Source organism: Tripterygium wilfordii, chromosome 15 (genome assembly GCF_013401445.1).
Source record: "Tripterygium wilfordii isolate XIE 37 chromosome 15, ASM1340144v1, whole genome shotgun sequence".
NCBI lineage: Eukaryota > Viridiplantae > Streptophyta > Magnoliopsida > Celastrales > Celastraceae > Tripterygium > Tripterygium wilfordii.
The window spans coordinates 13450226-13463512 of record NC_052246.1 but is presented as its reverse complement, the minus strand read 5'-3'; the positions used below and the strand labels follow the sequence as shown (position 1 = coordinate 13463512).

Here is a 13287-nt window from a genome sequence, read left to right as displayed (position 1 = left end):
CAAATTGGAGCCAATTATGGGAGAAGCTTGAGCAGTTAATCTGGGTATATCTGAGGCTGTTTCTCATGGAATGAAGAAGTTGGAAATTGAAAGAGATTCCGCAATAGTCATCAATGCCCTCAATAATCCAAACTTAATCGAAGATTGGACCATCTCTTCAGTTATCTTCGAGTCCAGGAGTATGCTGAAGAACATCTCTCTATGGTCTGTCTACTCGTAAAGTTAGCAGACATTCCAATGTCTGGGCCCATAAATTGGCCAAATGGGCCGCACCAGATTTCAAATCTAGATGCATTCCCAGTTCTTATTTTTTTGATTTACAACTTTTCTTAGATAGTGACTCCGTCCCCCCTGCCCATTGTTTCGGACTGTAGTTCTTTCTCTTCTTTGTGCCATAAAAAAATCAAGAGTGGGAATTTAAAAAAAAAAAAACCATTTAGCTACATGTTTAGATATCATTTATGACTTACAATTTTATCTCAAATAACAGAGAGGCTTTGATGTCTATACTGTAAGAAAGTAACTTTATCACTAAATAGGATCTACAAAGGATAATCTTGCTGATATTATATGAAAAACTAAATAAAAGGAAGAAACATTGAGAGAATGAACAAGGAATAGAACATAGCCTTAGATTCATTGAAGGCGGGATGTTGTTCAAACATGCTTTTCTAAATTCCCCAACAAAGCAATTGAGTGTTTTTCCATATTTTGGTCACCTTTTGAAATAATTAATAGTTTTGTGTGGGCACAAAGTTGGTAGTATTCAGATCCAACCCACTTCAAGCAATACCTTAGAATGTCTCTTTTATATGAAATTGTATATGACACCAAATGACAAATGCATTAAAACCTAGATAGTCAGAAGAATCCATAAACCCATATGTAAAAATGTCTACTTTTCTACAATCAAGCAAGTAATGGTGTGATCTTCATCAACAATAACTCCATTTTCCAAATGAAATCTCTTTTGTTGTTGAAAGGTCAAAAAATGGAGAAGATTTGCAGTTAAGTGGAGAGTGACATACCAACCACATGGTACCAAAAATAACCCTCTCTGGTATCTGAAAATGGAAGCAAAGGCAAAGGTTTTCCTTCCTTTTATAATATTTAAAACTGTAGTTGGTACATCTGTCACAGCATACCTTTACCCTTCTCTTCTACTTTTCTTTTTCCCACAAACAATTTTCCTTTTTTTTGAAATTTAAAATTTGCATCATTACCTGGTTGCTTCCTTTCTTTCCTTCAATCCATGTCACAGTTTTCTTGAGCATTTGACAGGCCCCAAGAATTCTTCTTGGATGTGCTTTTCTGGGTAATCTTTGTAAATGTGAGAATTTAATGCTCCTTTGTTTTCATGGCTCCTGCATGAATTCTGTTTATGATATCAGCTCCCAATTTAACTTTTACTGTGACGATTTCCCTGCAAAACAGTTGGAATTTATGAAATGGTCTTAAATTGAATTTAATAGCATAGTCTGTTCTTGCAGATATTTAACAGCAGAGCTCAGTAGCTGCCAGTAACTGAGGAACTTCTTCTGGTCTTGAGTTTTATGGATCAGATGGAGACAAAGAAGGATGAACCAATACCATCAAAAATGGATGATTATGAAGTGATAGAGCAGATAGGGAGAGGAGCATTTGGAGCTGCATTTCTGGTTCTACATAAGATTGAGAACAGAAGGTTAGAAATTCTCTCAGTATATTTATGTACATATATAGAGAAGTTATGATTTGAAAGACTGACAGTTTTAGTTTCTCTGCAGGTATGTCTTGAAGAAGATTCGTTTGGCTAAACAAACAGAGAAGTTAAAGAAGACAGCACATCAAGAGGTGATCTTTCAATCTATATACAGTCTGCTGCTCTTCCTAGCTATAAAGTCTACCATAGTTTACACTGATTTTCTATTTAAAGAAACATAGGTGAATTGAATTGTATAAACAAAACTGATATTTTAGTTCTATTGCAGATGAATTTGATAGCAACACTAAAGAACCCATATATTCTGGAGTATAAAGATGGGTGGGTGGAAAAGGTACTCCTCTCAACAATATATTAGCTCAAACTTAGTTGGTAATGGCAAGAAACTATCAATAGGCTTGTATATATATATATACATATCTCATTAGTGCTCATGGCTTCTACGTATTCTATGTTCAACAGGACTGCTATATTTGCATTGTGACATCTTACTGTGAGGGAGGAGATATGTAAGTTGGGGCAAGAATATTGTGAATCTAATCTCACATGATAGCTAAGCTTTGCCTGGACTAACTTTACTAAATAATGCGGGGCTGAGATGATCAAGAAAGCTAGAGGGAAACTTGTTCCAGAAGAGGTAAGTAAGTGAAGTGTGGAAATTTTTTCAAGAGATTTGAGATTTCTGTAAATGAAACAATATTTTGTTAAGGCACGTTATATTTGTTCTCTCTTTCAGAAGCTCTGCAAATGGCTGACCCAGCTATTACTAGCCGTGGACTACCTGCACTCCAATCGGGTCCTTCACAGAGATCTAAAAGTATGTTCTTATGTTACTTTAAGTAAAGAAAAAGAAGAACTTACCGATGATATCTTTCTGAAGTGGCTTTTGACATCTAATTTCAGTGCTCCAATATATTCCTTACGAAAGACAACGACATTCGACTAGGTAAGAAGGCGGCATGTATCAGTCATTCCTGCATCATATTTGTTTTAATCTTGTCTTGAACGGTGTTTGTGGTGCATTGTATTTCCAGGTGACTTCGGACTTGCAAAATTGCTCAGCAAAGATGAGCTTGCTTCCTCGGTATTGACTGCATTATGCCTTTTGGGTTTTGTCTATAGCTCCTTGAGTAGCTCTAGAGACTTTCTACAATGAGATTTACAGATTATCACTGTGCATCAAGGAGAAAACACAAGTTAGACTAGCAGAATATATAAGAGATTAGTATCTAAATGGATATAGGCAGAGTGTAGACTATATTGATAATGAAATAATGTGTCTTACACAAACATCCACATTACCAAATTCCTTGGCCGTCACATATATCTTTGTATGCAGGTTGTGGGAACTCCAAACTATATGTGTCCAGAGCTTCTTGCGGATATACCCTATGGTTACAAATCAGATATATGGTCTTTAGGTTATAAAACTCCTGCAGACATTATTTTACTTACATGATAGACCATGGGAATTACTTGACATTCTGATACCTTGACAGGATGTTGCATGTTTGAGATAGCAGCACATCAACCTGCATTTAGAGCAACTGTAAGTATTGACTTCTTTGTGTTAGTTACTTAGTTTAAAGCGTTTAACATAAATCCAATTTCAACTGCTAAAAAGATTCTAATTATCGAACAGGACATGTCCGGTCTCATAAACAAAATCAACCGTTCCACCATTTCTCCACTCCCCACTGCCTATTCATCTTCATTGTAAGTATTTCTCCTGCAGTTCTATGTAATCTTTTGTAGCATATTCAATCCACATTCAACTGAGGATGTTGGCTTTATTGATGCAGAAAAAGACTAATCAAGAGCATGCTAAGAAAGAACCCAGAGCATAGACCCACAGTCAGTTGAAGTGGTCCAAACCTTTGTCTTCTCTTTAGGAGAAAAATGAAGTATTACTAATACTCTAATGTCTACACTTTTTCAGGCCGCAGAGTTGCTGAGGCATCCCCATATACAGACATATCTTGCTCAGTGCCAAAACATATCCTCAGTCTTTCTCCCTGTAAAGTCCGGACACAAAAGCAATGGTGAACCAAAAGGGGCTAGACCATCCAGCAAGTTCAGCAATGGCAAGGATGCAAAAGTTGGAAAATCAAGCCCATCATCAAGTCCTGAAAGTGTACGAGCAAATACTTCCAGCAGCAGCTCGGGACAAGCCCGAAGTGTCAAAACAGAATCCAGTATAAAAGCCAAGACGGAAGAGATGAAGAAGAATAGCAAACAAGATCACAAGCCACCCAGAAGCAGTTTAGAGACAACAGAGAATCCCACAACAGAGACAAAAACCGCTTCCATCACAAACACAGTATTGGCAAGTAAAACCACACTAGCAGGGAAAGAAAATAAAGAAATCAATGGAGGCTCCAGTGACATGTCATCAATGAGTACATTGACATTGCTACTTGGTAATAATGAGACAAAGATTCAATGGGATTTTCACAGCCTTCAAAGAGCAGAAGCACTGGAATCACTGCTGGAGATATGTGCCAATTTGCTTAGACAGGAGAAGTTTGAGGAATTGGCAGGAGTATTGAGACCATTCAGTGAAGAAGTGGTGTCATCAAGGGAAACTGCAATTTGGTTGACAAAGAGCCTAATGAATCTCCAAAATAATGGTGCTCAAGGTGACCAATTTAAATTCTTATAAGAGTGATCTTTAGTAATGCCAATTATGTAAAGTTTATTGCATTTGTGTATTGATTGATCTTTTCAATCCTCAATCATCATTCTTAGAATCTTAGTCCTACTAAATGATCCTTCCACTCTCAGTGGTTTTGGTTTAAAGTCATAAAAACGTATAGTGGTGATAACCTAGATGAACACAACTTAAGTACTTAACAGATTGTTAGAACATGAAAATGTTTCAATCATTTGGAGAGTACCAAGTGATGTGGTTTATAAGAGGGACCAATACCTCAATACTTGAGACACCTTTAAATGAATTCGTGCGGGTCTTAGACCTGAGCTGATAATATCTCAAGTGGATTGGGTCTAACCTCCTCTTTCACCTACCTCTTCTACTTCTCACCTCCTTCATATTATCACACATATTGTCTCAATTTTCCAATTTTCTCTCTTGCGGAGTATCTATAGAACAAACTATTACCACAACTAAATCAAAATAAGTATAAAAATGCTGATAACTATCCATGTCAATTTAAGTTCGCCATATCAGTTTCTCCTCTATAGTTTCTTAAACCAATTACTATTTACTGTTCATGAACAATAAAGGGAGAAAAGGTGAAAATACAATATTATGTTATTTTGTCACCAGCTGGAGGTTTGGATGTAACGGCTAGTTTGTGAAATGATAGCAAAGCAGGGACATGCCACCATTATTGATCTTATCAATCATGCCACCTCAATTAATCATCATAATTAGCTTCATCCCTTAAACTTCAAATCATTAACAAAAAAAAAAAAAAAGAGGTTAATAATTAGAGAAAAATCCTCACACACATGAAAACGAGATAGGGTTAGATGATTTGATTTCAGTTTAATCTGTAATTTTTTAGGGCACAAAATCCCTCCCGCATCAATAATCTTGCAACCCTAATCCATGACAGATGAAACTGACGGTAAGGATACACATCAGAAACTTAAGAGACCCTAAATAAAAGCATATGATCACCTAATTTTCATTACAAGATCTATAACAGTATAACGTTGAACAAATTTATTATTTATCCTAAATTCAGAAAAATAATAATTTGTACTGAACCCACTGAGAGCGAGACGTCTCTGTCGGTCCAGGTGGTCACGTCAATTTCACCTGGCGACCCCAAGTATTGCGGTTACGCTACGGTGGTGCCCAAGCAAGAGAGACGATCATTTACCGTCCGATTAACCCCTGCTATCTAGATCGACGGTGAAAAGCCAATCAGGCAAAGAACTTTAAAAAAAGAGCCGTTGTTGGGGCGACAATAAAGACAAGACGGCTTATTACCTTTGCCCTTCTGTAAGTGGGTCCCACGAATTGTAACGTTACACTTTATAACCAAAAAAAAAAAAATCTTAGAAATTAATAATTCCACTGGTAAAAAAGTGAAAAATCGCCATATCAGCGACGCTATAAATAGCAGGTCGGTTCGTGGTCTCAACACACAATCGCTTCTACCACTCGCTCTATCATTCTCTATATTTATATTGCTCGACAATCTTAAAAAATGGCGCACCTTACCAACTGCAGTGTGGTGTTCTTCATGGTGCTCGCTCTTGCGCTTCTGTCATTTGCGGCCGTCACGGCACAAGATAGTGCCATCTCCCCTTCTCCGGCGATGGATGCAGGAGCTGGATCTCCGATGACTTTTTCCAGTGCCTCCATTTGCTTCGCATTGTTCGTCTCTACCTTGGCGCTCCTGTGGCATTAGATTGAATTCCTTGGATATGAGGTTTGCCGATACATATGGAGAGTGAGATCCTGTGTTACTTTGTTTCAAAATTTTGAATCTTTTACTGCGTTGGGAGGTCGATTGGTGTTGATGATGCTGGTGGTGGTACTGTATTAGCTATTCTTTTTGCCCTAATTTTTGGTTAGGGATGTGATGTGATTTTATATTTCGTATATTGAATCATCCATATATAATAAAAGTCATGGATTTCTCTTTTTTTTGGGTTACTGTTCTGTTTTGGGCTTTAAGGAGTAGTAGTAGGCCTTGACCAAATGACCAATGCTTGGAAGGCCCAATTATAAAGCCCAATCCGATCATATCAGGCTTGCCTTATCAGCAACCCTGGATCTGAGCCAAGTCCAGATAATTGGTCTTGTTTCGATTGTATCCTTGTAAAGTTCAACCACTTTTTGTACGTTATCCAGTCTCTTGTTATTTCTGTAAAAAAAGTTATCCTCTATGTTATTTTTTTTAATCATCCACTCTTTATCCTCCATGTTTTTTTTTTTCAATTATCCACTCTTTATGCATAAAAAAGGATTCTCTCAATGCAAAACAGTTGTTAGTTTATGAAACATGTAACGCACTTATGAAACGTATAAAGTAGCCTGTAAATAAGTTACACTACTATTTAATCCTATCTCCTCCCAGGTGTTCTTGATTAGGTAGGAGGACTCCACTAATAAATTTGCATCATGAATTATTTTCGTTAAATAAATTTTGGTGAAGAAAATAATACAAACAAGTTAGGTATAGACTGTAGACGACGAAAAGGCTGTCGTTTTATATAACATTTCTTGGCTAACTCGATGAAACCATCTCTTTCTTTCGGACTACACATGCTCAGCCAAGTCCATGTATTTATTTCTTATGGAGCGCCGATAGAGAGATTCCTGTATATGGTGCTTTGGCCGTTGCGAGAGTCAATTACAGTCCAATTCAAAACCAATCCTGCGAATCTGCACGGCTTTGGTTATAGAAAATAGAGGATTCCATGGCTTCGCCGGTGATGCTGGCTCTTGCTCTCTCGCTTGTGGGCGGAGTTAGTACTTCTATAGGTCTGTCATACACAAGATTGCTTTCCTGAATTCGACTATTCGTTTGTCTACTTTTCGCTGCCGTAATTGGGTTTTTGTTGCTTGTCCATTTTGTGTTCTCAAAAGTTGCTTGTAAAATTTTTCTTGTATTTGGGAATGAACAATTTTGTTGCAATATTAGGTCTTTTTCCATTTGTTGAGGAACTCTGTTGATCTTGAGGCTTTACTGAGTTGGGTTGTGTTTATTGTGCTGATAATATGTACTCTTGGTTTTCTTATTCTTCAATTATCTAGTTTATACTTGACTGTGGAACTCGAAATGTATGTCCTTGGGCTGGTTTCCTTGTGAAAGTAAAGACTTTGATGCTAAACTAAATCGTCAACCTTCTGATATTTTTTGTTGCTAGTCATACGGCTCGAATACAACGTTGATCGGTTGGGAGATTTCTAGCATCTTTTGGAGTTGTCATTGACTCATTTCATTTAAAACTGTATTCAACATGAAAAATGAATAAGGTTCTTTTGTGGAACAGGTGCACTTTTGGTTGTGGCTAACCCGACTCCCAATCTAAAGATGCTTGGTCTTTTACAGGTAATGTTTATTGACCATCCCATCCATTCTGATTGTATTCTAGTCACTTGTTACACTGGTATTGTTGGACACATATCCGATCCCATTTTATAGGTCACCTGTTCCATTTTGTTTGTTTTCTTACTGTACTTTTTTTTCTTTTATTCAATAGATTTCCTCGTCTTATGTTTCACTTGTCTAGATAAATCCTCATAATACAATTAACTGGAAAGCAAATTCTTTTAAGACTATTTTTCGCTGGAAGACCTTAGGACTATATACAATCAGTATGTTTATTACAATGATGTATTCAAATTTGTAATGATTTCAATGTCTTAATCTTGTTTGTGCACTTACATTGTACAGTACTCCCTGCAGGGTTTTGCTGCAGGTCTAATGCTGAGCATATCATTCCTGGATTTAGCTCATAACGCTATCAACTCAATCGGCTTCTTAAAAGGAAACCTTTGGGTCAGCTATATTTTTAGAGTTTCATCTAATTTGGAAGGAACATGACTTATCCACGTTTTTCTTGATTATTAATGTCTAGCCATTTGCCAATGTAGTTTTTTGCTGGCGTTGTATTCTTTGCTCTCATTGCCTATTTCATTCCAGAACCAACGGTTTCTCAGGGTTGGGATCTGAAAAGTAAGGTCTGTGACTCTATTCTTCTAGTAAATGAGGTCCTTTGACATACGAATTTGTGAATTGATATTGGCTCAGTATTAAAAGTTACATTGACGTGCTATGATTGGAACAGAAAGACAAGGATGATGGAGACAAGGATGTTATGAAAAAGCATCGTCGCCAAGTTTTATTCAGTGGGATTATTACGGCAGTAGGTATGACTTTGTTCCCAATATAGTTTCCTTATTACAGAAGTTGGTATGACTCACTGTTGCTTTAATGCTAGGTCTCTGCAATGTTAGTTTCAGTGAATGGTAACATATATTATGTTGCAGGCATAAGTTTGCACAATTTTCCAGAGGGAATGGCAGTGTTCCTTGGATCAATGAAGGTAAATTTCCTTTTTTGAAGCTGTCATCAAGTTCCTAATTCCTAAATCATGTATACAGTGATAAATGTTTAGAACAGATTTTAAGCTGTTTAGTCTCTCATCAAGGTTAATTATTTTTATGCTTATTTCCTTTGTATTATTTCATATAGCATTTCTTTTATATGAATCGTTTAACTCTCCCTACAGTTGATGTGTTAAAATTGCAATTCTTTTTCATTTTGTATTAGAGATCAAAAAAGTGATTCTCTGTTCTGTCAGTTATGAATTTTCCTATACTTTAAGCTTATTTTATTTTATGGTGTTTTTTGGACTTAGGATTTATGAAATATTGGTGAAGTCGCACCATTTTAATCAGATCATCATGAAATTAATTTTGGGAAACTAGTTTTCAGCTATGCTTTTTTTTGTTTGAATTTAACAAATGAGCTTGCATTTGATGAAATATTGCATTGATGTAGAATTCTTCTGGAGTATTTTTTTTAATTTTATTTTTGCACATTTCTTGATTGGCAACTTTGAAGTCCTCAGGATTATTCTTGATATATTGCCTTGTGAAGTTTGATTATTAAAGGTTTCAGTTAGTTGCTCACCCTTTCTGTGAAACAATCCTTTCTAGGGCTTGCGTGTGGGCGTTAATTTGGCAATAGCCATTGCTTTGCACAATGTCCCAGAGGTAGACTCACTCTCTCTTCTTTTCTAAAGCCATTGTACATTATATACTGTGGAAGATTCCAAATGCTTGCATAACATATTTCTCATAGTTTCTTACATCTTATGTCTGTCAAATTGGCAGGCTCCATAGAATTTACTGCTCCTTATTTTATATATACGAATTAGGACCCTGCAGCAACTAGCTCACATGTGATAATGTGAAACTGTCAAGAACAGGATGTTTGGATTAATAGTTCCATATGTTCTTCAGTGGGTGTTAACATGTGCTGTTAAGTCTCGAAATTATATTCATTCAATTAGCATCTTCACCAGACAATTATGTTCTCCCTGCTTGTGAGTTCAAAAACTGTTTTTAATCTATCGTTTCTCTGTTACTCATTTCCCATAGATCTTTCCTGCCTATAGATTTCTTTGACTACAACAAATTTTTAGTACTTTCTTTGAATGTAATAGGAAGCCTAGGACCAACCAAATTTTTTGAAACCTGCTAGAAAGAGCATTCTTATTTAGCAAAACAAAGATGTTTTAAGTTAGGGGTTATGATTAGAAAATAGTAATACATTTTTTCCTTTTTTATGGCACTTATGCAGGGTGTTGCTGTAGCACTGCCAGTCTATTTTGCAACACAAAGGTGAGAATTTATTTAGTCACCTCTGATCAGCCATTTGCTAGTGTCTATGGGTATATATACCCTTTCTTTATGGCTCTCTTACCTTCTCTCAACTGATTGATTTTCTTAAATTTCTCAGCAAGTGGCAAGCATTCAAATTGGCAACGCTCTCTGGTTTTGCAGAGCCTCTGGGTGTTATAGTTGTTGGTATGTTGACTCTTATATTTTGTTATACGTTGTTGACTCCATTTTGTTATACATTATAAAGATTGTTTTATTCTTAAATATGGAAGACCATCGAGGCTTTCAAGCCTCAGTTTAGAAGTGTAATGTGTCTAAGGAAAATGCAATACCATAATCTTGTTCATTAGGGCAGACAAAAAAAGAATCTTCAGCGTATTATCCCATTGCTATTAATGTTTATTCTCTATGTCAGTAGAAACATAATTTGTACTCCTTATGTTGACTGTCTTTTCCCTTGCATTGCAGCCTATATTTTTCCGAGCAGCTTAAGTCCTGAAATTCTAGAGGGGTTGCTAGGATCAGGTTTGCTTTATCATTGATTTCTAGATTGGTTGCTTAGCTGGAGAAATCATTCGCTGTCAAGTTTTAGCTTTAATTGTGCCTTTCATGTTAAGTTTAACTTCTACATATGCATTACATTTTCAGTTGGTGGAGTGATGGCTTTCCTAACATTGCATGAAATGCTGCCATTGGCGTTTGATTATGCGGGGCCGAAGCAAGCTGTCAAGGCCGTGTTCCTTGGAATGGCTTTCATGTCCGCTAGGTAATAAAAGTCATCTCCAATTTACTGCATTCAGGAGCCAATTTTACAGCACCCCTTTTTAAAATCATCTTGAATGGGGTCAGCTAACATCAAACTGCCACTTTTTTGCCTGCACTTGTTGGATTAGAACTTCGAAGACCAAACTGAAGCAGTTCTTTCGTTCTTTGCGTGCAAACAATAAAATGTGAACTGGGATTTTTCTACTGGGCACATTTCACTGTGTCATTAGTTAGATCATCTACAGTGAATGGTAATTGGTTTAGTCCTATCACACAAACCAAGAGGATGGTGATCACTTTCTAATCATAATAGTCAAAGAACACTCTTTTTTGTACTCTTTTTTTTCCTTTTGATGAATTAAGTTTGATTAGTATTGCAAAGGAGCACTCTTCAACCATTCCTTCTGATAAAACTCATACCGATCTCTCCCTGGTGATTTTGTTGCAGCCCTTATTTTCTTGAAAATTGTTTTATTTAACGAACATCTACATGCTCTCACACGCATTATATCTTGTTGATGGAACTCTTACTTATGTTCTTGATGGTTTTGCAGTCTTTATTTCCTTCAAATCAGCTTGCCCGAGGACATGAGCTTGTGATCATGGATCAGCCTTTTGGTATACCATAATGTTGTACATTTCTACACCACTGTAATGGGCTCTAACATGGTGCCTGCTTTTGTTACATGGCACTGAAAACCTGTACAATAATTCACACACCATCTAGTGAACCTTCAACTGACATTTGCCTCAGAAGCAAATAGGTTTCATTCATGTTTTGAAGCCTAGCAGAAAAAAAAAAAATGGGATCATACTCTGAAATTTGCTTATTATCTTCGAGCTTAATTCGTTCTAAGTTCCTGTTCAGATGATAATGCTAGACAAGTGATGGGTTTTAAATTTTTAGTAAGAAGACAATAAGAGATGAATATTTGCTAGAATCTCTGAAGTCTTATGCTGTTCAGGTACACCTTTCTACTCACAGAAGGAAGCCATAGTTAGGTGGGTGGTAGTTCTGAAATTGCACCCTAACTTCTCTGGATATTAGGCCAAGTCAGAGCCAGAGTTTTGTCATTGCCTTTCCTTTTTGAACTCTTGACAAGGATTGCAGGTGATGGCCCATTCCATTTTGCCTGGTTAACTTTCAGGCCTTCAATAAGTGCCCTAAATTAAGGTGAAAAATTTGGGCATGAATCCAAAAGGCCCAAAAAGAGAGGAGAAGTTGCAGAGAGCCCACACTCTATTGTCTAATTAGTAGTTTTCTAGGGTTATAACCATAAGAAGAAATATCTGTTCTTATTGGACTTCATTGTCATGCATGACTTTTTTTTAACAAGCAACTCATCCAAGATACAGTCATATTGAATCTCGTCTTACATGAGAAATCTTGGACACGTGAGTCTCCCATCCCATTGCACCAGACAATTATAAAGCTTTGGACTCACGGGGTAACTCCAAAGGAATTTGTTGGACGTGGGAGTTTAACCTAAGAACTCTTACCCGTTATAAGAGTTAATCCCATCAACTTGCCACCCAACAAACTTCTTGGATCCTTGCAACATGTTGGCTAGTAAGAGATTTGGATTGTTTTTGAGTTGTCAAATTGAAAGGAAAGGCTTCAATACCATTAACACTTCTTTCTTTTATCGATCATGATTGTAATTTATGGGAAATGAAAACACCTTCAAAACAAGTCATAAGGGAAACATGAGATCTCATCAAGAGATTCATGGGACTAAAGGTGTCTAGTCCTATCTTTCCTTCAAATAGAAAAGGAGGAGGATTTTGATTGGATTTGTCAAAGGTAAATTACATATTTGAGAGCAAGGGGGGATGGTGGAGGGAGAGATAAACAGACCTACACTTAAAAGCAAAAGAGAAGGGGAAAAAAGTGTTTCGTCAACTAAAGGGAGAAAAAAAAAGAAAAAAAGAAAACAACAGGATGACCATATTTTTCTTTCAAAAGCTTTATTGGGAAGTGAAACAATACTAAATTAGATAGTCCCACCACATACCGATTGAATTGTACAACCAACAAATTTTCTTTTCAACTACTTACATTTTCCACAAGAACAAAATCTTGATTAAATATTTTGTGTATGTTAAAACAAAAAATTACTTGTGTATCTATGTACTTTTTTTTTGGTAGCTAGAATCATCCAGCCCAACATACCCCTCGGATGGTTGAGTGGGCATAAAACTCGGGTTGCTAAAATAGCCCACACCACTTTAGTTGACGAAAGGTAAGACTGGGCCTAAACTCATACGGGTAAGGATCCGAAAGTGATACAAGCCCATAAAATCAATATTCCATGAGGAAATATCTCAGCTAGTTGGTTTAAACTCTCGACCTCGAGTGCTGGCGATAGGTAAGACCAAGTCGAAACTTATGAGAGTATGGGCCCGAAAGTGAAACAAGCCTACGAATTCACAAGAAAATATCACGGCTAATTGGTTCGAACTCCAGACTTTGGGCATTGTAAAT

At 36.7% G+C, this 13287-nt stretch overlaps 2 protein-coding genes and 1 long non-coding RNA gene across 4 annotated transcripts; 2 read left to right on the top strand and 1 right to left on the bottom strand.

Annotated features, from left to right (window-relative positions):
• Window positions 1-1176: 1176 nt before the first annotated feature.
• On the top strand, window positions 1177-4468 carry LOC120016973 (serine/threonine-protein kinase Nek6). Of its 2 annotated transcripts, none has more exons than XM_038869996.1 (14): window positions 1177-1315; window positions 1491-1684; window positions 1767-1833; window positions 1971-2036; window positions 2165-2211; window positions 2294-2339; window positions 2439-2519; window positions 2606-2648; window positions 2737-2786; window positions 3042-3123; window positions 3202-3251; window positions 3345-3418; window positions 3505-3556; window positions 3642-4468. In XM_038869996.1, exons 2-14 carry the CDS (start codon window positions 1554-1556, stop codon window positions 4362-4364), a joined length of 1512 nt encoding a protein of 503 aa, XP_038725924.1. In that variant the 5' UTR covers window positions 1177-1315; window positions 1491-1553; the 3' UTR covers window positions 4365-4468. The 2 variants fall into 2 exon arrangements, with proteins under 2 accessions (XP_038725924.1, XP_038725923.1); XM_038869995.1 differs by having other exon boundaries at window positions 1189-1330.
• Window positions 2736-6596, bottom strand: LOC120016975. Its single transcript, XR_005472072.1, has 4 exons — window positions 5443-6596; window positions 3194-3234; window positions 2988-3091; window positions 2736-2874 (listed from the first exon to the last, which is right to left on the bottom strand). It is a non-coding gene; the product is annotated as an uncharacterized LOC120016975 (long non-coding RNA).
• Window positions 6597-6924: 328 nt separating this feature from the next.
• Window positions 6925-11655, top strand: LOC120016974 (zinc transporter ZTP29). The gene is made up of 12 exons (XM_038869997.1): window positions 6925-7166; window positions 7679-7737; window positions 8095-8187; window positions 8283-8369; window positions 8477-8558; window positions 8679-8734; window positions 9351-9407; window positions 9997-10037; window positions 10156-10223; window positions 10506-10562; window positions 10686-10803; window positions 11357-11655. The coding sequence occupies exons 1-12, from the start codon at window positions 7103-7105 to the stop codon at window positions 11400-11402; spliced, it is 828 nt and encodes a 275-aa protein (XP_038725925.1). The 5' UTR covers window positions 6925-7102; the 3' UTR covers window positions 11403-11655.
• The last annotated feature ends 1632 nt before the right edge of the window (window positions 11656-13287 follow it).